General features: G+C 36.8%; 1 protein-coding gene across 1 annotated transcript in view; it reads left to right on the forward strand.

The window, feature by feature from the left end:
• Window positions 1-22,282, forward strand: part of STT3B (STT3 oligosaccharyltransferase complex catalytic subunit B) — a 51,635-nt gene extending 29,353 nt beyond the window's left edge. Inside the window, exons 5-16 of the mRNA XM_027733404.2 lie at window positions 2,412-2,511; window positions 6,969-7,067; window positions 8,667-8,813; window positions 10,735-10,783; window positions 12,386-12,540; window positions 14,105-14,316; window positions 14,414-14,601; window positions 15,112-15,283; window positions 17,644-17,817; window positions 18,791-18,904; window positions 19,936-20,148; window positions 22,031-22,282. Coding sequence (XP_027589205.1) covers window positions 2,412-2,511; window positions 6,969-7,067; window positions 8,667-8,813; window positions 10,735-10,783; window positions 12,386-12,540; window positions 14,105-14,316; window positions 14,414-14,601; window positions 15,112-15,283; window positions 17,644-17,817; window positions 18,791-18,904; window positions 19,936-20,148; window positions 22,031-22,111 — 1,704 coding nt within the window. The 3' untranslated portion in view covers window positions 22,112-22,282. The remainder of the gene's footprint in view (window positions 1-2,411; window positions 2,512-6,968; window positions 7,068-8,666; window positions 8,814-10,734; window positions 10,784-12,385; window positions 12,541-14,104; window positions 14,317-14,413; window positions 14,602-15,111; window positions 15,284-17,643; window positions 17,818-18,790; window positions 18,905-19,935; window positions 20,149-22,030) is intronic.
• Window positions 22,283-22,496: the final 214 nt, after the last annotated feature.

Genomic DNA, 22,496 nt, shown 5'->3' on the forward strand with positions numbered 1-22,496 from the left:
TACAAAAGCAGGCAATTAAGTTCTTGAGTTGTTATATTTATGTGTCATAGTGTTTTTTATATTGTGCCAGTGTATTGGCAAGATTCTTTGAAAATACTCTTCCTTAACATACAGGTAAGAAATATAATACTTCACAGTTCTACTGCTGAAAAATCACACAATAACAGCTTCTACTGTCTTGGTCTGTGGGACTTTGTGAGAGGGAGAGGATGTGATCCAGGGTGTGCATGGTGACAGAGCTTATGGAATCAATGTCATCGTGACATTCAGTCCTTCAATCTAAAAGTGGGATTTTTTATTTTCCTGTAATGTGTTATCAGCTCGTGAAAGGTTAAGATTTGTCCATAGCTTAGCCTCAGATCTCAGTGATTAGATAATAGAATTTTATTGCTTACAGAGTGCACATGCTTCATCCTAAGTAGGTGATAGCTTTCCATATGTTGTATTTCCCTTTTGGAAAGAATTTTAAGATGCCCTTCTGGACATTTTGCTTAGGTAAATTTTTAGGACAGAGCATAATTCTGCTATTTGTTACATAATAATAATTTGTCATTCTCTGATTAAATTAGTTGTTTTCAGTCTAAGTTAGAAGTTCAGTCACAATTTTGAGGTAGTAAGAGTCAGTTCTTTCATGGGAAATTTGGGGAACAGTTTCTTTGAAGGTGAGTGGATATTGCATGAACTGACAAATCTTTCTTGATCACTAAATCTGCTTAAAATATATACCTAATTCACTGTGGTAATTTGACTCATATAATTGCATTCAATATAGAGAAACGTTTTTTTCCTTGCATTTATATTTTTAGCATTTATTTTACTTGAACAGCTTTTCATGATGAAGAGGTAAAATAAAACAAAGCTGTACATTGAAGCAATCCTTGTAGCAGTAATAGCATGTTTTCACTCTTTTTGCCAGTCTATGAGGATGCCTCAGTTTTGTTTGAAAAGTTCCAAAGTGCATCCAATTCAGTATAATCTTCAGTGCTTAGATTTGGTTTAATATTTTGGTAATTAGAGATGCAGGTCTCTGATCCATACAAAGTGTTTTCTACCTGCTTCATTCAAACCTTTCCCTAAGTGTAACAGTGTTCTAACTGCGCATTTGTACTTACGTGTCTTCATGTTTTCTCCCATTAAATAAACTTACCTGTGTAAACCATGATACTTCATGCTGTAATTTGGCAATAGAATCATGATAATCTGAAATGAGTTTTTTAGAAACTTAGATGATTTCTATTCTACTTGTATCACACTGTCTGAATGGGTTACCCCACATTTTGAAATGCTGGGTTTTGTAGTGTTAGTGTCAAAAGCCAGTAATGCTTGGCCTCATCCTTATTTTAGAATCTCTTCTACAGAACACAGTAATTTGGGTTTCTTTTGGGCTTCTAGGGCTTTAAAAATATCTACTTAAATCTAAACCCTAAAGTACAATTTAAGTGAAAACCACATTAGCTACTGCATTCTAAAAATGAAGACCTAGGATAGGCAATGGTGCATATGGGGGAAGTCTAGACTGTAATTTGACAAGAGGACATGTTAAAATACAGATTGTCTAGTCAGCATTAGCCCTTCTAAATACATTAGAAATTTAGATAACACATAGTAATGATAGCTCATTAAATCCTTACCTGAACCAGCAATCAGTGATGCATTAATACCCTTGTAGTGTTTCAGTTCTAAGTACACCATAGGAGTTCTTCTCAAGAGCTCTTGTTGCCAAAGATTTGCAATATCCATGATATTGTTGTATACCATTCCATAGCGCTCAGTCCCACTTTTGTGTGCATCCACAACCTTGCTTTTATTTCTTTCCTTACACGGCAGCCTGCATTGGCTGCTCTGCTCCAGGAGTTCTGCTCCTGGAGGTGTACGTTGCTCCCTTTCTCTTCTCTGCCAGGAGATAGTGTTCCCTGTCCTCAGCAAAAAGTGCAGAGCATGGTGCTAAATTTGTCTATCAAAAGAAAGTTTTGGATCCTACATGGGATTATAGAATATCCCGAGTTGAAAGGGACCCACAAGTATCATCAAAGTCCAGCTTGTGGCCCTAGGGATCCTGCTGCTGCCTTGGGCTGCAGCCTTCACCAGGGGAAAAGATTTTCCCCAGCATCCCATTCATATTTGGAAGTATGACCAGATTAGCTTGGAAGGAGGAGATTCAGGAAGGATGACCTTGAAAATCCGTCAGCCCACTTCCAAATCCTTTGATACTTGGGCTTTTGTTGTGGTTTGTTTTTCTTTGATAATAAATGTTGAGAAGGATTCTGGTGGTATTACTAGTAGTGCTCACTGCCTGTCTAGATGGAGTTTGTGTTTTCTTGTTAGACCATCACCATATTTAAATCCAGCATTGGCTATGCTAAGAATTTGCAGATAATTTCAGATCTAATTTCCTGTTCCATTTGTCATAGGTCTCTGCATGGGGTGGTTATGTTTTCATCATCAACCTTATTCCACTGCATGTGTTTGTTCTGTTGCTGATGCAGAGATACAGCAGGAGAGTCTACATTGGTAAGTTTTGTTCATTGAACAGTCATTATCACATGCTTAAATGTGAGATACGAAGTTAACTGCACTGATGTGTTTTGTATCAAGTGGGTATTAAGTAATTGCATATCAGACTGAACTTTCTTAATTTGATTACTGATTATAGTCAGTTATTTTCTACAACATGGAAATAAGGAGTTAAAACATACACTTCTAAAATTTTGTGTATGTAGCTGCTAATTAATTTTTTCCTTTCTAGTGCACAGCAAAAAAAATTGGGTGGTTTGATATAGTAGAATTCTTGAAATATTTTTAAAATATATATTGTATGTGTGCCCTTAGTAATATTTCATATTTTTCTCTTTTACTAGTATGAAAAACAATTGCTATTTTTAAAAGTTGTACAGCAGAAATTATGAAAAAATATAGTAGAAGACTTAAGAAATTTTAAGCAGCCATGTATGTTTTATATAACAGACTAGGACTGGATGTTCCATGTAAATTTTTAAAATTTTATTGGATTAATCAACCTTCCTTCTAGCTTCTGGAAAGTGTGAATAGGGATCTTAGAATACTAACTTTTTAATTGATTTGCCTGACATTTCAATAGTCTGTAAACTGTTTTTACAGGCACTTTACCGATAAAATCAGTTGGCCATCATGTGGGTGTGTGAATTAAATAATTGATAAGCAATTCAGGTATTCAGAGGTTTATAAATTGGCTTCACATTAAAAATGTTCTAGCTTTAACAGTAGGTAGTTTGAGAACATAATGTGAGCTGAGGTGTAATCATAAAGCATTATTTCATTTGTAAATATATTTTTGTTACTCATTTTAATACTCTTGCATCTTTGTATTTTTAATTATTTTAATGCCTTTTTTAGTGCCTGCTAAAGAAATTACTGTATGTGCATCTATAGATGAACCATTGTATGCTACAATAGTTACTCAATTTAGTCAAGTTCATTTTTTGAGATTTTGTTATCAAACTATAAATACTGGTTTCATATTTCTTTGTTATCCTATATATGTAAAAGAACTGGAAATTCTTAAAAAAAAAAAAAGGAAGGAAAAATCTCTAGCCCATTTTTAATTTTTAATGTTTGTATTACTTAACTTCTTCATTAACTACTTCATAACTTAGAGGGAAAGTAATTTATCTCGTTTTGCTTTTAAAACTGTTTTATTGAATATTTTCATTTTCCAATTTCTATGAGTTATGCAAGAGAAAATTAAATCAAGTCATTATAAAATCCTGAAGCAGTGTGGCAGCCAGAAACAATAAAGAATAAGTACTCTTGCTTCTTCTGCTTTCGATGAACTAGTCTTTGAATTGTGTGGGGAAAATACTACTGCAGGTTCATATGAATTAAAGGTTTTGACAGATGTTTGTTTTGCAAATAGCTACAGTGTTTTGAAATGTTATTGCCCTTCAGCAGTGAGGGATATATACTGCCATGGAGTTGTCAGAATGAAAATGTGATCGCTGCTCTGCTGTTTCATTGCAACTGCTGGCTTCATTTAAGCTTTCATGGGAAGCCTTAGAGGAGTCTGTACATCTCACATTACTATATAATTTCTAGGTTTGTTTAACAGGATGTTTTTGTGAAACAGGTAAGAGTGTTCAAGCACTTCTGAGAGGAAATTCAAGTGTGCTTCACTTCCAAACTATTCAGATAGGGAGAAGAGTTTACAAAAGCTCATTGAAACAGGGAGAATAAAGATATTTTGTGAGTTTCTGTGAAATGTAGTTGCTAGTGTGCCTGCTTCAGTCTCATAATTCTTAAAAACTACCAATGTACAGCTAAAATTTCTGTAAAATATTGTCAGCTGACTGTAGCTAGTAAAATCTGCATCCATTTTACTTATTATTGAGAATTTTGGGGGGTTCAATCTCTAGATCAGTTGCTTAGGTTTATTTTAAGCTAGCATGAGCCATTTGGTAAAGGTTATTTTATGTTCAATCAAACATAGTAACATAAATGTAGAGAACAATATTTGGCAGCACCAAGTTTTTAGAAATAATGATTCCTTCCTAGTACATGTTTTTCGTATGGGTGTTCATACACCAAGGAAAAGATTAATGGGACATGATCTGATATGCCTGGGAGTGTAATTCAGAACCATTTAATGAGTAAAAAATTTCCCAGAATGTGAGGATTTTGCCAATTTTAAAATATTTTAGGGCTTGCAGGCAAATGACTTTATCAGCCAGATAGCTTCTGACCCACTTGGCATCAATGGTGATGATGCTACCTACATTTGAAAGCTCAAGCTGTGCTTTTATTTTTTCATCTTGACAGTGATCGGTACTTTTCAGTCAGATTCTACTGACTATGTTTGATTGAACATAAAATAATAGTGTAATCATTACAAACGAGTGCTTACAATTCCAATGTATTAGCAGCGCTTGTAGAAGTGAATAACCTCTTTATACAGATACAGCAACCATTGATACTATTTTCTTTTGCTGTGCTTAGTTTTTCTTTAAGTCACGCTTGCACATTTAATGTTCACTTCAATTTGGTTTTTTTTCTGTACAATTTTTTTAAGTTCTGTACACTCATCAGAATATTTAATAACAAAACACTTGAGCATCTTCCAGAATTTAAAACTTAACTTCAGTAACTCCTTGTTCTTTGTTTTGGATTTTGTCATTCGAACAGTGAACAGTTGATTTACATCAACTACTTCAGTATTCTAAAACTTCAGAGCAGATGTTTATTTCTAGTGATTGTAATCCATTAATTAAAAGTATAAGCATGTGGGCAAATATATGATCATACTCTCTGGAAAAGCTTTTCAGTAGGTCTTTCCTGTGTTTGTGGTGTATGGTAATGGCAATTTCAATTGTTTGTAAAATGAGTTTATCCGCAGTAGGTCAAAATGTTTTTGTTCTGGACTTGGTCAGAGTTATAGCCTGCAGGAGTCAAAATTAACTCCTTTTTGCAAAGACTGTGCAAACAGTAGACTGTAAAGGAACATGGAAATTTCATGATCATATATCACCTTGATGTTTCTAAGTTCCTAGATAAATTGTGTTGTTGTGTAAATTACTTTTTTTTAATCTTTTCAATACCAGGCAATATGTAGCTCTTGGAAGAACTGGGAGTAAGGGATTGGAGAGTGGGGGGCAGTGCATATAGAAACTAAAGCAATTGCAGGACTGGACTTAAAAATGATGACTTACAGTGGTCTAACAAGTGTGAAATGTAGTGATTTATGCCAATCATTGAACTTCCACAGGATGGCAGTGTTGTAACAGTTGCTTGGTAGAGTAAATGATTTATGTTGTAGCAAATTCTTCAAAAATTGAGCTTCCTACAGGAAAAGTGTATTTCAGTGACATAAGAGGGCACAGGTCAGTAGCTAGGCCAAGTCATGCAATACAGATGCTTGAAGGAATACACCAAGTGCTTGGAAATACCATCACTGTCACTTCTGACCGTTTTGGAACACATAGAGTGTTCTGGGAGCACGATCCCTCATTGAGACCACACAGGTGCTGTGGAAACGATACCTCTGGTCAATGATGCGCTCCCCAAAACTGATCTCACGGAGGTTAGTAAAGGATTATATGAGAACAGGGATCTCTTCATAAGATCCAGGCCATAACAGAGACAGTGGTTTAGGATCTGTAGGAGTGTTTAAAGATCTGAAAGGTGGATTGTTGCTGTTTGCCGCTGAAGGAACAGAACTTCATTTGGACTTTGGTTACTTCAAATATAATCAGACTCGTGGCAGTTCAGAGTTGGTATTTTTTTCTTCCCCTCCCATTTCTTCTTCACCCTGTAATACTGAGGACCAAAATCCCTTTCAAAATAAAGTATATAAATGGTAGTGCATGTGTAATAATAATTTATGGTTTTAATACTACTGTTAATATTAATTATGATCTTGTCCTCTACTTTCTGGAGCCCCATGGTTGATACAGATCTATCAATATATACACTTAATATTAATTTTTAATTCTATTGCTTTTCAGTTTCTTGGCATCACTCTAGGCTTGTGTTTAAAAAAAGAAAAAGTGTACCTCTTTGCATTTTTCTAAATAGGTAGTGGGCTCTTACATGTTTTGCTTTTTTGAGGTCCGATCCCTTCAGTTTCTCCTCATATAGAAAGCTTCTTTTGTCGCTTTTTATGAGAGAGCTCTTTCCCCCATCCATGACCCTCAAAAACAGGGAAGCTAGAACATCTTAGGTAGATGGCTTAATTCCCTAGGAGTAGAAAAACCAATGCAATTAAGAACAACAGTACTCTGCTACTTCTGCTAAAATTGGATGCCATAGACAAGTTTATTCTAGTCAAAGGAGGAAAAAGTAATTAGGATGGCTGAAATATTTAGAATGATACTGTTCTGTTTCAGTGTCACTGAAGTTAGGGGGAAAGATGGACTTTATTGTGGAACCAATTCTTTTTCAAACGTGTATTAATTTTGTTCCTGCTTTTCTCCCCCTCTCCTCACATTTTTCTTTCCCAGCATATAGCACTTTCTACATTGTGGGGTTAATATTATCGATGCAGATACCTTTTGTGGGATTTCAGCCAATTAGGACAAGTGAACACATGGCAGCTGCAGGTAAGAAAATTAGACTTTTGCTTCCAAGAGGCTTCTTAGCACAAGAAAACCTCAAACCCTTGCGGCTTTGTTTCCTTGTATTAGAAAGAGCACATACTAGCAAACCAAATTGTTAAAGAAAAAGAGGTACAATTTAGTGTCTGTAGGGAAGTTTTCTTTCTAATTGACACATTATCCTCTTCTTGTGTGAGCTAATGGAGGTAAAATGCCTCTATAACACTGGATCAATTAGCATTCTGACAAGCACTTACTTTACACGTTGATTATCTCTCCTGTTTTGCAGTACAATGTTGCCTTCAAGCATTGTACAATTGAAACATTCCTTACTGGTAACAGTTTTTACTGAGCAATTTGGTTTTAGAGTTGATAGTCTTCTGTAATTTTTCAGAGTGGGTTAAATACAAATTACTTAAGTTACTAATCACAAGGCTGATTTTCAAATAACTGATTTCAATTTTGTTTGGTTTTTTTTTTTAAATTTCTTTATGTTGATTTTTCAGAAGTTACTAAGAGTCAGATATCTTGATTTCTTGAGAGCAAGAACCTCTGCTAACACTGAGTTCAACTGCATGTGCTGTTTGTGCAATACAGTTCAGCCTGTTCAGTTCCTCAGGGGTTTTTCTTATGTGTAGTCACTTATCAAAATGTATTTGGGACAGTGATTGGAATATCATGAAAATTTAATATAAAAATACTTTTAAAATTGACACTTCTTTTTCAGCAATCTGAGTATAATGGAAAAAGAAAAAATTACCAAACCACATTTTGTTTCTGAAGAATTTTACATTTATTTAGTGAATGGTCTTTCTCTAGGAGTTCAGAACTAGCAAACTTCATTATGGATGTCAAATTCGTTGTTAATTTGAAGAAAGACTGGACACTTAAGCTTTTTTTTGTTCTTCTGCCAGCTACCAGTGAATTTTCTCTTTTGAATGGACTCATCACTGGATTGATCTGATTATATATCTTGAAATGAATAATAACAGAAAAATTGTGTCCAAGTTGTGGGTTTGATGTTAAACTCTTAATAGCCTTTTTGAGGATGTGGGGTGCTCTGCCAGTGATTTCTGGTGTTTCAACACTAATTTTATGTAATTCACTTGTCTGTCACTTACTACTTGTTTAGTTTGGCTTTTTCTTTCATTAAATCCTCTGTTTAGTTCAGTAGCGTAAATTCCATATATTTCTATATTAACCCTGTTTGTGTGTTGACTGGAGTCTGTGAATTTATTTTTCACCATATCTAGGTATGCTAACCTGTATTTTTGTCACAATCAGTGCAATCTAGTTTTCAGGTGATTCTCTCCTTTACCCCAATTTGAGGCAGTGTTGGAGGCTAAAAGAGGGTATTTGAGCTCTTGATATAATTAGCAAATAAATTTTTGGAGAATATTTTCTCTCATTGGAAGTTTCTGTCTTTACAAGAAAGTGTCATCTCTCTTAAGTATTAAAAGCTATTTGTCAGAAAGTAACTTTATACTAGTTTCTAGATGTTAGGGTGTACCTTGTGTTTATTTTTCTAACTCAAATATAGCCAAAGTATGTCGGTTACTGTTACTGCTTTTGAGTATTTAAACAAAAACTTTCTTCTCTCTTTAGGTGTTTTTGCACTGTTGCAGGCATATGCATTTTTGCAGTATCTGAGAGACAGATTAACAAAGCAAGAATTTCAGACATTATTCTTCTTGGGTGTCTCACTAGCTGCTGGTACTGTGTTCCTGAGTGTCATCTATTTGACATACACAGGTAAATAAATGTGAAACTAATTTACCTTTAGAGCAGGTAAACCAAGATGGTCAACATTTGATTTAGCCTAAAGTAGTTGTTGGCAATGCCACAGCAAACCAGTGCTCATGTTATTGTATGTTTCTTTGTGTTGGAATTCACTGTGCTTTCTGGGCTGCAGGAAAAAACCAACTTTGTACTATCATGCCAATATTTCAGGCTTATGCACAATACACATAGTGATGTAAGAAGTCAGAGTGGATGAGGAACATAACTGTAGTCAAAGCATGTTATGAAGATACATACAGCTAATCTGGGTAATACAATATTTTGGGTAACATTGATGGGTTAGGGTCAAATTGCTTCCCTTCTGAAATACTCAAGTCTGATTCCTGTTCAAGGCATCTCTGCCTTGTCTCACAAGAACAAGCTTGTCTTTGCTTGGTTTCCATCCTCAGATGCCTCACTGCAGCCTTTTGATTCCAATTCCTTTGGTGACACGCTTCCTTTGGTGATCTGATACCATACTTGCTTCCCCAGATGAAGAAAAGCACTCTTATTTTCCTGCTAATTATGTTAGCCAGGCAAAAATTGACTTCTGCTTGGTTTAAATTCCATGATCTTAATATTACTGAGTCATGCACAAAGACTTGGGTAATAAATAAAAGGATAAGTTGAATATGAGTCAGCAGTGCCTGGGCAGCCAGGAGGGCCAACAATGCCCAGGGAGGCATCAGGCAAAGCATCGCCAGCCAGTCAAGGGAGGGGATTGTCCCGCTCTGCTCTGCACTGGTGTGGCCTCACACTGAGTCCTGTGTGCAGTTTGGGGTACACAATATAAAAAACATACTAAGCTATTAGAGAGTGTCCAGAGGAGGGCAACAAAGATGGGGCAGGGTCTGGAGGGGAAGCCGTATGAGGAGTGGCTGAGGTCACTTGGTTTGTTCAGCCTGAAGAAGGGGAGACTGAGGGGAGACTCAGTTACAACATCCTCACGAGGCGAGGTGGAAGGTACCGATCTCTGCACTCTTGTAACCAGTGACAGGACCTGAGGCACTGGAACAGGCTCCCCAGGGAAGTGGTCACAGCAGCAAGCCTGACAGAGTTCAAGAAGTGTTTGGACAGTGCTCTCAGGCACATGGTGTGATCTTTGGAGTGTCCTGTGCAGGACCAGGAGTTGGATTTTGATGATCCTGATGGATCCCTTCCAAACTCAGCATATTCTATATTTAACTTTCTCTTATTTTACCTTGTCTGTATCTGTCTTCAGAAGGAGCTGAAATAGTTGCAAGGAAAGTGGAAATAAAATTTAAGAAGAAACTTGCTCATAATTTTTAATAATAATTTTTATCTTTCATCTCATAGATATACTATCTCTTATGATATTTAAGTATCTAAAGGCCTTGTTTTAAAAAACAATATGTAAAGCTTATCAGCATGTCTAGTAGCAGCTTTTATATTCTATGCCACATGTAGATCCATCAGCAGAGAAATAATGGGAAACCAGTGTTTCCTTGAGTTGTTAGTGTTTTGGCTGTAGATCGTTCCCAGTTTCCCCTGGCATTTCAGAAAAATGAAATACTTTCTTATCAGTTACGTTTTGTTTTTCCTGTACATCTTTACAGAGTATAGATTGCTATCTGTCATATTCTTTGAGAAATATTTATTATTGCATTGCTTTGACTTTTGGAGGGGTGTGTGTCTTGATACTCACATTGTACTCAACAAGTACAATATGATGCTGTAAATGTGTTCTAAAACTAGCTTGCTTCATGGTTGGTAGATTTTATAGCCTGCCTAATGCAGTAGGCCTGGTTCACATATATCACAAGTTCAGTGAAATTCATTTGGTTTTGTGCTATAACTTGAGGGAGTAGAAAAATTATTGCATTTAAATACTCAGGTAGCAAAAGGGTTTTTCCCCCCTCCTTCTCTTTTTCAGGTTATATTGCTCCTTGGAGTGGCAGATTTTATTCATTGTGGGACACTGGGTAAGTAAGGATATGAGATTTAGATATCAGTAGCATTCTGCTGAAAACTAATAATCATTTGCTCTCCTCATTCCCAAATCCATTTAGTATTTTAGTCAAGGAGAATATAGTGGGCTTAAATCAGTTACCTAAAGAGAGCATTTGTAGTAACCACTTCATGATCTTTACAACCATTTCACTAGTTTGTCTATTAAATTTCTTGCTTGTTTGGAAGTCTTTAAATATGTAATGGTATGTCTTTTTCTATATGAAACTGTAGTGTGTATGTCAGCATAAAATAACCGAAGCTGTATCAACACTTGAGTGCACATTTAAAAATCACTAAGAGCCTTAGACTAATTTCATTGTGCAACATAGCACGAAATCACAAAGATGTTGCACATATGATCTTGCATGTTGCCTCTGTATTATGTTCACGTATCTGTTTTGTGTATACAGATGTCTGCTCTGAACAGTTCTGGTTTATTAATGTGTTTTCACAGGTTAAAAACCTTGTTAATCTTTGTTTTAGTTAACCTTTAAAAATGCAATGTTAGATTCTCTAGCCAGCCAGGAGAATAGGAATAAAATGGAAAGTATTTTTTGCAGGTAAATATTTTAAGGTGAAATTCAGTTGGTAGATTTTTTTTAAGTTTAGAGCAGGGATAGGAGAACTTCAAACTTTGTGCAGTTCAGGGTTTTTTCAGGCTCCAAAGTCCAGCTCTTACAGGGTTCTGTACCAACTCTAATAAAAGCAGTAGAACAGATGTCAGTAAAGAACCCTCAAATTTATTTGAAGAATATCTAGATGTTGTTCTTTGCCTATAATGAAGTTGTCTATATATACAAAGCATTGAACTTTTGAGGGCTTGTCTACATTAGAAAAACATACTGTGTTAAAACACACAGTGCAGTTTTGAATGAGAACTAGATCTCAGTGAAGAAAAGGACATATGTTTGATACCTCACCACTCAATCATATAGCACCTGAGATTAGGTCCATATGTATAGCTGTCTGTAATATAGAACACAGTTTTGTCCTTGTCTGCACTGAGTGTTTGTCATGTTGTTTAGATGACATGTATTTCCAAGTGTAGACAAGGCCTGATTTTTTTTTTTTTTCAGCATCTAAAAGAATCTGGGTGCATCAGTAACTGATCTGGTATTTAACACTGTAACTTTCTTTACTAAGAAGATTAAGGTATTCTATGTAGAGGAGAGTTTTTGAAAAACAATGTTGAAAATTTAGGAGACTTACTGGCAGTGATGACAAACTCTTCAAAAACGTAACAATGGAGCTTCCATAGCTGTGTTTTCATTTTGATGAATTTGGCTTTACATGTAGCCATAAACAAACAAAACATCCATAATTTTCATTGCCTTAAATAATATGGAAATAGTCCCTTATATCGTTGTTTTAAATTACTCCAAATGCTTCCTAGATGCAGTAAGACCTTGTGACTTTTTTGGTATAAAGGTTTCATCAGATTTCTGCTGAATAGAGCACTTACCATTTTTAATTGAAATGCTTCCTTTGAAATCAAGTTCAGAGTTCCTAATGTTTACAAGTTTTAATAATTTTATCTTTTCAAAATAATTTGAACTGAATTTTTTTTAAAAAAGGTATGCGAAAATTCACATCCCGATCATTGCCTCTGTGTCTGAGCATCAGCCTACAACATGGGTTTCCTTCTTTTTTGATCTGCATATTCTCGTGTGTACTTTCCCAGCAGGGCTGTGGTTCTGTATCAAAAACATCAATGATGAAAGAGTCTTTGGTAAGAGAAAATATTTTTAAATTATTTTGAAAAATCTTGCCTTCAACTTGATTCTGTTTTTTTGTTTCCTCAAAGCTGATATATGGCTTGTTCTAAAAAATGGTTTAAAGGTGACGTGTTTAGAGATGATTATTGAAAGTTGCCTGCATCCAGCGGTATTTAAAACTGTTTATGAAATTGCAGAGGTTGCTGAAATGGTGATGGAATGTAGTTCCAAGAGGTGGGATTGAATTATTTGTCGCTACAGTTCAGTTCTGCACCAGGAGTTTCATGCTCTTCTCCAGGCTGACGTTTCATACCATGCGTCGAGGTGCGGTTCTGCAGTGCGGATCAGCCGGGGGAACAGCTCAGCGTCCCTATGTCAGTGACAACAAATTGCTTATTTGTACAAAGCTGTACTCTGAAAGCAAACTTCTAAGATCATGAATGAGGCTTGTAAGGATGTACTTTGGAGTTTTAATCCGTATGGAGGAATGAAGATCAGTCAGGTCTTGAATTTTTACAGGACAGGAGACTCCAGACTAATATAGCTGCCTCTTAAGACTACCTAAGAGATGTGTGGGCATTGGGAATGTTTACTGGGTTAAATAAATCCAGTGACTCTGGGGTATTCTGTGCTCTGTGACTTACAGTTAATTCTTGTCAAGACCAGTGCTGGGCAACTTGCCTTCAGCCTCCTACTGCTGCATCATCCATGTAGGAGGGCATAGAGAGACCTATGAGTGAGGGTGGAGAGCCGTACTGCCTCAGTACAAAGTAGAAGATATTTACATAATATAATCTGATAAATTGGTGTCCCTTGATGATTTCTGTGGCAAATCTTTCACAAGAGGATGTTGTTAAACTGTAGCAGACAAGGAATCCATCAGGAGGAAACCACTATGAGATGTTCCTAATCAGTGTATACAGCATTGTTTGGGGTTTTTTTCCTTCCAAGGAAAGTGTTCTGAATATTCCTTACTCTTCTGAAAACATTGGTTTGTGTTTTGTGGGAGATGAAGTGGAGATAGTACTGTTCAGAAAAGCTTCCTTCAGAATAGGGCTCACAATATCATATTTTTCATCTGTATGGAATTATAATGTAGACAAGCCCCCAATTTGTCCACAGATATCTCTAGCTTAAAATTAGAATATAATATTTGCATTAAATTGTAACACTTCCTTTTGCTTTTTCAGTTCCAGTAACTTCTTTGGTTTAGGGCTGTTTGACCTTTTTAATCAAATGAAGCTACCTATTATTCTAGTAGTATTTTTGGTGTGTAATATTAAATTTCACTAATAATGTATATTCTGGCACATTATTAATGCATATGAAAATGGAGTTGTGTTATTATTAAAAGTTGTCAAGGTGAACCTCAGGAAATGTTTGAGGCTTAACAGGGATAAGTGTTAATTCAACCGAATGTTGTAAATTAAAAAGTAATGAAATGCAAGATGCACACTTGAGTCTTTATATACACAGATGCTCTACTCACTTCCAGAAGTAGTTTTATGGAGGCCATGTACGTGTGCAGTCAGTTAGTAGTATTTTCTAAATGTCATCAGTAGGTTTGTTTCTTTGCAGTTGCTCTGTACGCAATCAGCGCCGTTTACTTTGCTGGAGTGATGGTTCGACTGATGCTCACTTTGACTCCAGTGGTCTGTATGCTGTCAGCAATTGCTTTCTCCAATGTCTTTGAGCGTTATTTGGGTGATGATATGAAGAGGGAAAATCCACCAATAGAGGACAGCAGTGATGAAGATGATAAAAGGAACCCTGGCAACCTGTATGATAAGGTGAGGGGAGGAAGCAAGAGTTAGAAGTCAGAAAACATGAGTTCCATTGTCAAGAGTGAAAAAAGTTGCCATAACAGATAAATTTGTGTTTGTTTAGGCAGGCAAAGTGAGGAAACATGTATCTGAACAGGAAAAAACAGAAGAGGGACTGGGTCCCAATATCAAAAACATTGTGACTATGCTGATGCTGATGTTGTTGATGATGTTTGCTGTTCACTGTACCTGGGTAACCAGCAATGCATACTCCAGCCCCAGCGTGGTTCTTGCTTCCTATAACCATGATGGGTAAGTAAGGTCTGTGGGTCTGAGAGTGATTAAAGGGCAAAAGCCTTTCTACTGCCTTTGCATTAACAATTGGCTTTACTTTCTTTAATCAGTTCTTATTATATTAAAGCAGAATTGTCACCTGAATAAAAAATTCTTAATACTCTAATTTTCAAAAAGATATAACGTTTTCTGAAATATTTAATGTCAGTATATAAAAATAATCCTACCCAAAGCCAATAAAGATGATGGCTAAAAAAAACCCAAACCAACAACTTTCAAGTCAACTGGGAAAACTTGTTTAAGAATATATATTTGACAGGAAATGCACTGGGTCATGTCTTCAAAAGCAGTTCAGCTTCTGGCCATTCAGCTGTCAGAGGGTTCAAACTTATGACTGCTGGTGACCAAATCCCTCAAAGAAAGTTGAACTCATAATAAAACCCTTATTTGTGAGACGAGATTTATGATGGTGCAGTTGGTTTGTTGCTAGTATTTGTTCCAATGAGAATAAAATGAACTGTTTTGCAGCACCCGAAATATCCTAGATGACTTCAGAGAAGCCTATTACTGGCTCAGACAAAACACAGATGAGCACGCCAGAGTGATGTCATGGTGGGATTATGGTTACCAGATAGCAGGGATGGCCAACCGAACAACCTTGGTTGACAACAATACTTGGAACAACAGCCACATCGCCCTGGTAAGGGAGGCAGTTTTCTGTGGAGGCACCAAAATGTTTCCATTGCAGTCCAGTGTGAAATTGTAAATACCTCTTGATAGGCAGTGTGATATTAAGGAGAAATTCCGTAGAGTGGGAAACACAGAGGTGGAAGGAACATATTTCTTTTTGCATTTATTAGAACTCAAGTCTAGGGATCGATTTTTGCTTTGGGGTTTGTTTTGTTCACTCGATGCTTCCAAAACTTCCTTTTCAGTTTCTCTTTTTTTCATTTTGTGAGGATAGACAAAACCTAATGTAACCATTCTCCGTGGGATTAGTGCTACAACAGCTTACCTGGTACTGCTGCTTTACTGGCTTGTCCAAATAGGGGTCTTTTCAGTTCAGCAGTGTCATTGCTGAGTGGATTTTTGAATGGCATGGGAAAACTGACCACAAGGACTAAAAAAATTTTCAGGCATCTGGGAAATTAGAGAGTTTGGCAAGCAATGGAAGTGTAGCAGATTTGATGCAATTCTGTCTTCTCAAATTTGCAGTTAGACAAAAATATCTGCACATTTAATTTCTTTCACTTCTGAAGAGTAAGCTTAAGCTTTGTACTTATATGGGCTTAAGGCAGGGTGTTAGCACTGCTTGTGGTTACAGGGGCACCACCTTGGGCGACTTACACTGTTTTCAGAAACCAAAGGAAGCTCTATATTGCAACTGGGTTGCAGCCTTACTAGGTGCTGTGTAATTATCATTATCACTCTGTGATGACATCAGTCATCACTCAGTGCCTGTTTCTTCCAGAATGTCATGCTGCAGGGACAGAGCGGAGGTAGGGCTTGAGGAACGTATTAGGATAGTTTCTTGTCTTGTGTTAGTAGCAAGTACAGCATTTGGACCAGATCTGCCAATAAGCAGTGTACAGAGGCAACAAATAATTGAAGTTGTGCTCTGAGCTTACAGAGTCCTGAAAAAACGTGTATTGGGGAAGGGGAGAATCACATGTATGTGCTTTTGACAGGGGCAGGGAAGTCGCATCAGCCAAAAGCAAGCTTGGGAAATTGTACCGTTGGTGCTGATATCAGTCAAGAAGCATTGCCGTGTGCTCTGAGGCACTTCTAATCTGGTTGTTGACATGGCATTACTGTATTTTGATGGATATTCAGCTCTGATAGCTCTATGTGCCTCCCTCTCTAAACCCACAGATCCTTGCAGGACAAGGTGCATCATGTGAATAGAGAGACTGTGGAAGTCATCTCTATTGCCTAAGCACAGTAGCCATACACATTGCAGCAATTAGCAATGATAGTTTTCAATAAAGAATTCTCTCCAGTATGACTGCTGGTGCTGTCAAGTTCCATTTCAGAATGAATGCTCCATAAAGGGGGACCCAAGCAATAAATGTGCACTGTGGCGAATATCTGATCTTCTGCTGTAAATGAGGCATGCCCTTGGAGACGTGTCCAGATGATTTCCTCCCGCACAGAGATGGAAATCTGCCAAATATCTTCACATTAATTAGGATAATGGCCAAGAAGCTGAGGTTCTTGGTCTTTTTGACAGCTTGCAGCCAAAGCTAAGCGTTCTCTAATTACGTTCTTAGCTGAAGATGCAATATTATTTATGTTGTAGTTACTCCCTTTTACTCCAACGATGTGTTATTATATCCTAAGTAGGAGCTTCAGCAGCAAACAAAGCTGCTGAACTAAGTCCCACTTGCTGACAAAAGGGAATTGTTTTAAGTGTGACAAATGACCAGGATGGAAGAGGTGCTGGATACAGCTTTAAAAAGTTTTGTTCTGTGTAAATTTACCTTGACTTAATGCGGAGGGTGCGTGTGTGCTACTGAATGCAATGCAACATGTCTGCTTCAGTAATGAAGGACAGAGCTCAAGGAAAAAAAAAGTCACTAACATTTCAAATAACTTATACACTTTGGCCTGTGTCTAAAGCTCTGAAAATGATTTGTAATGAGTTATTTTCTGCAACACTAAGTTTTTGGCAATACAGCCAAAAGACACCTACAGACTTGAACAATCTGTAGGTGCCACAAAAGAAAAACCCTTGTTGCTACATTTTATACTCAAAACACTCATTTCAACAGGCAGCACTCCTCTTTACAGAGTGCTTTTGAGCTTTCTAAAGGTTGTGCTTTTGAGTTTCTAAATATTCACAATGGGTTTTATTATCTAGAATGAAAATGTTGGTTTTGGTTGGCAAGTATGAATTACAGAATCACAGAATGGGTCATCTGGTCCAAACTCCTTGCTCAAGCAGGGTCATCCTAGAGCACATTGCACAGGATTCTTGGGCTTTGGTCTGTCAATATTGATCTGTGTAGGTGTTTGACAGGCAGCTGTGCAGATATTTATGATATTTTTGCTATGATACAGGTGGGAAAGGCAATGTCATCAAATGAGTCAGCAGCATATGAGATCATGAGAAGCCTGGATGTGGATTATGTTTTGATTATTTTTGGTGGTGTGATTGGCTACTCTGGTGATGATATTAATAAGTTCTTGTGGATGGTAAGAATAGCAGAGGGGGAACATCCTAAAGATATTAGGGTAAGTGGAACTGCTACCTTTTTTTTTTTTTACCTTTTATTTGTTATTATTTTTCTGGTATTGGTCATTACAGTGGAGAGAAATCTCTACTGCTTATTGCAGATTTATTTGAAAAATATACTAGGATTGTTTTCCTAGAACAGTAGGAGTGCAGAGGCCTGTAGCCCGGTTTCTTTAAATATTTATGATTTTGAAAGGTCAGTAACCTCAAAAGCTTTTAAATTTTTTGCATGATGCTGAAAGTACAGGATCTCTTTTGTAGTTCTTGTGTGTCTGTCTCACTGTGCACCATCACATACTTAAAAAAATGAATGTTCAGACTGTTTAAATAGTCAGCATTTCAAATTTCTTCAAACTCTGTAATAGTAGGAGACAAGTGAAAGTGTTAATATTGACTCATGTAGAGTTTAAGCTGTTCAAACACCTCCAAGATTGCAGAAGTCTGTAGTAATATTTTCTTAAGCCTAACAAAAACTTTCAGATATTGAGCTCAGGCTTAAGGGAGTAGTCCATGTGCATAGTTTCATCTTGTACTGGAGATGAAAATGGCAGAAATTTTTTGTTTAAACACTGTGCACACATGAAGTTTATGGTAACCCTGCAGACCTCCTATATTATCTATACAGGGCTTTTTACCTTTCTGAAGAATAATTTTGATAGGTGCCCAACTAACTTTTACAGTTTGAGATCGTTTTTCCTGCACCACTTATTGTGAAGTGACAAAACTTGTAGCAGCACAATAGTAGGATTTAAGGAGACTGATCCTTTGGGGTCTGCGTTACAAGCAGGTAGTTTGTAACTATTTTACCTTTAACGAGCACCATCATTTTCATTTTAAGGTTGTCTTAAATCAGCTTTTAAACTGTAAAAGTCAGTTGAGATTCTTAGGGGTTCTTTTGTGGAGAAGGGAATGAGAAGTTACCTTGAGATTTTAGTTTATATTGACTCTTTGTATCTTCTTTTCTTTTTAAAGGAAAGTGATTACTTTACCCCTCAGGGAGAATTCCGAGTAGACAAGGCAGGTTCTCCAACTTTGCTGAACTGCCTCATGTATAAAATGTCCTATTACAGATTTGGAGAGATGCAGGTAAGTGCTACAACTTCTACTGAATCATAATTGAAATGTGAAAAAGCAAATGTTGTTTCTATGTATTTTCTATCTTTTAGATTAAGCATTGCTTGTAGTGACAGAATCAGCATAAGAGTCAGGTTTAGAAATTTTAAAACACATCCAGGCATGGTCTACTATATATAACCGTTACCAGAAAGCATTTCTGCTGCTCACCTACGTTTGTACTTTGCTGCCAACCTACACCTGTACTTAGTTTTTTTGCTGTCCTTCACATTGCCCCAGATGAATATCTTGACTCCACTGTGCTGTGCACTCACTAAAGCATTAACTGTCACGTTGTGGAGAGCTTTAGATTTGTTTCTTGTAATAGCAACACGCAAGTGGAACAGTTGACTATTTAATCAGAAACTACATGATTTCTATCCAAGTCACATCAGTATATTAAGCGACACCGCTTTTACAGTAAAGGGCAGCAGTTGTCAGTCTGCTTTGGGAGCATCAAACACATGCATGTAGCTAAACCTGTTTGATTTTTTAGCTCCCTTTTCTTCCCTCCCTGCCCCCCCCCCGCAAGGGCTCTTCCTTCTGATGTGTTAGCACAAGAATCCTTTATTCAGCAAATCTTATTTGTAACACGGGGGGCCAAATTTTTAACTAATAATTGTCAACGATTTCCAAATTGTATGGAAAACCATGAAGGTGCAAATTATTGCACTATAGGAGAGAGCACTCTGTCACTGTAGGCTGCCACACCTCTGACTGTCACTTGAGTTGTTTAATCTCTGAATGCAGACATGATATTTTTATTGGGATATTAAGTGCTGTCTCCCGTGACATCTGTAGGAGTCAGAATGAACTTTTCCCTCTCGCAGTTGTAAAAAGGATCTGAGAGTTTTTTCTGTGTAGCAATAACCCGTGCAAGAGAAATGTTGTCCTTTGACTGGGGCCAGCTGAAGGAGTGGCCTTGCAGTACAAAGTTCCACAGTTTGCAGTGACCAGTGTTTTGGGTTTTGTCTTGAACTAATATGCAGCTTTAATTTTTATAGCTGGATTTTCGGACACCCCCAGGATTCGATCGTACACGCAATGCGGAGATAGGCAACAAAGACATTAAATTTAAACATCTGGAGGAAGCCTTTACCTCAGAGCACTGGCTTGTTAGAATATACAAGGTCAAACAATTAGACAACAGAGAGACATTGGATCATAAACCTAGAGTAACCAACATTGTACCGAAACAGAAGTATTTGTCAAAGAAGGTGGGTTCCCAGTGAAGTAACTGAAAGGGGTTTGGAGTTTATTTTTAAAAGTGAATCACATAGCTGGTGAATTATGTATTTCCACTAGCCAGAATGTTATGGATACTGTTCATGTTAGTGTCCAATTTCAGACCTGCCTGCTGGTAATAATTGTTTATTTACTGTCTGCTTAACTTAAAAGCATGTGAAGACACAAGGCTAGATTATTTTTAGGCAGAATGCTAACTGGAAATAGAGTGTGTCACTGGCTGTTACAACTCTTAAGTCTTCATGTAACTGGAAGTATAATCTCTAAAGTACATCAATTCATGTTTCAGTAACTGGCTCACTAAGTAAATAATGTGAAAGTTGCTTTCTGACTTTGTTTGAAAGTAGTGATGCCTAGAAGTTTAAAAATGGCGATTTTGTATGAAATAAATTAAATATGAAACTTTTGTTGATGGAACTTTAGTGTCTGTCTGCTTACTGTTTGAAGTCATCTTCATGCTTTTAAAAGTGTTTGTTGTGCTACTTCAGCCTGTTAAGAAAGCTCTGATACCAGGGGAGTTGGGGAGACTCTTACAGCCCTCTCCTTCACAACATCTGTTTTCTGTATGTTCAAATAGATGTTGCAAAAGGGATTCCAGAAGTCAGTCTAACAAACTAAATTAGTATAGGCAGTGAACTTACACTGTTTCATGGAAATACAAGTAAAGAATATTCTCTACAAGTAGAGGATGTTAAATGTCAAGATGTTTATTTTTCTGATTTGATGGAAGTACATAAAAATAAGGCATTTAGGAGTTGCCACTAAAGCTAGACATGTTGAAACAAAATTATAAGCTTTATTGTGCCTATCATACACTTAACACTAACTTTTGATCTTAAGTGACAAGCAAGGCTATATTTATCCATGATAGATGCACTGACCCCACTTAAGCCATGGATGGGTCAATTCTCTATCTAAAGATGATAAAAGCTGATGCAATTTCTGATCCATCACCAACTCTTGCAGTACAAATAGGCTCTACTTCCCACTAAGAAATCAGAGAACCAAGGGGAAGAGCATGGAGCAAATGTCTAAACTAGGATTTCTTAAATGCATTCTGAGGGCTCCTTAGTAGCCACAGTTCTTCAGCAGTTGCTTCCTTACTGGAAATTCAGTCCATCTCCTATTCGTTTGTATCTATCTCACCTTATTGCAATAATGTCATTGTTATTTTTAAAAATTGTATTTCATTGACATAACAGAGCCTGCTGGTAAGCACAGCAAAGTGCAGCAAGTGTGGGAGCTGCCTCCTGGCAGGCACATTCAATGTACAATTCTACCTGTTGCAAACTTAACCATGTATATACAACTTTGAAGTTAATTTTACCTATGAACAACATTAATGATTCCCCCCATTATTACCTAAAACATATAACCTACAAACCAACAGTAGAGCATTGAAGACTAAAATGGGATTATTCAGGGTTTTTTTCTTTTTAAAAATGCTGCTTTGAGCAAAGAGTTCTACCTAACTTCTAAGAGAATCAATAGTGCAAAAGTTGCACAACAGTATTTCCAGACAAAACTATCACTCTACACCAGTTGTGCTCTTTGGGCATATTAGAGTTGTATGATGTTGGTTAATTATTAATTCTGCCTCAGCACAAGCTTTGAAAACAATTCTACAGATCTGGTATATGGGGCTTGCAAAAGCACATCTTGTGCAAGAGCAACTGTTGGGCAGGAATTAACAATCCCAACATCAAAAATAATAACTGGATAATGCCTAGTTGAGGACTTAGCATTTAAGCTCTTTAAAATCAGTCTAAAGATCAGGCACTGAAATGCACATCATTAAACCGCGGTCAAGACTAAATCATTAACTAATACATGTTATTCTGTTTTTCTTTTTAGACCTCCAAAAGGAAGCGTGGCTACATTAAGAATAAACTAATTTTAAAGAAAGGCAAGAGACCCAACAGGAAGACAGTTTAAATACACTGTTCTGATTGCTAATACGAAGCAGTTGTCCTTGAGATAACCAGTCTTTGCCTTTAGCTCAAATCATGTTTCACAGCAACATGAGGGTACAGAACCATCATTGGTCCAGATTATTGTACAAAATTTTCAGGCAATGTCTGATTAAAAATATTGGCTTATTGAGAACAGCTGTTTTAGATTTGTAATGTGAAGCAAGACAGAGCTGCTATCCAAGTCTAGCAGCATTTTTTTTATTGGTACATATTATCCTTCAAATCTGTTGAGAATTTGGACTGATTACCAAAGAACCCTGTAATTTGGTCCTTGGCACATGCATACTTGTCAATCTTTTTTGGACAACACTGTTCAGCTGAATAGCAGCAGTATGTAAACTGGAATG

Source organism: Pipra filicauda, unplaced genomic scaffold (assembly GCF_003945595.2).
Source record: "Pipra filicauda isolate LSUMZ 115617 unplaced genomic scaffold, ASM394559v2 scaffold91_size2508729_pilon, whole genome shotgun sequence".
Taxonomy (NCBI): domain Eukaryota; kingdom Metazoa; phylum Chordata; class Aves; order Passeriformes; family Pipridae; genus Pipra; species Pipra filicauda.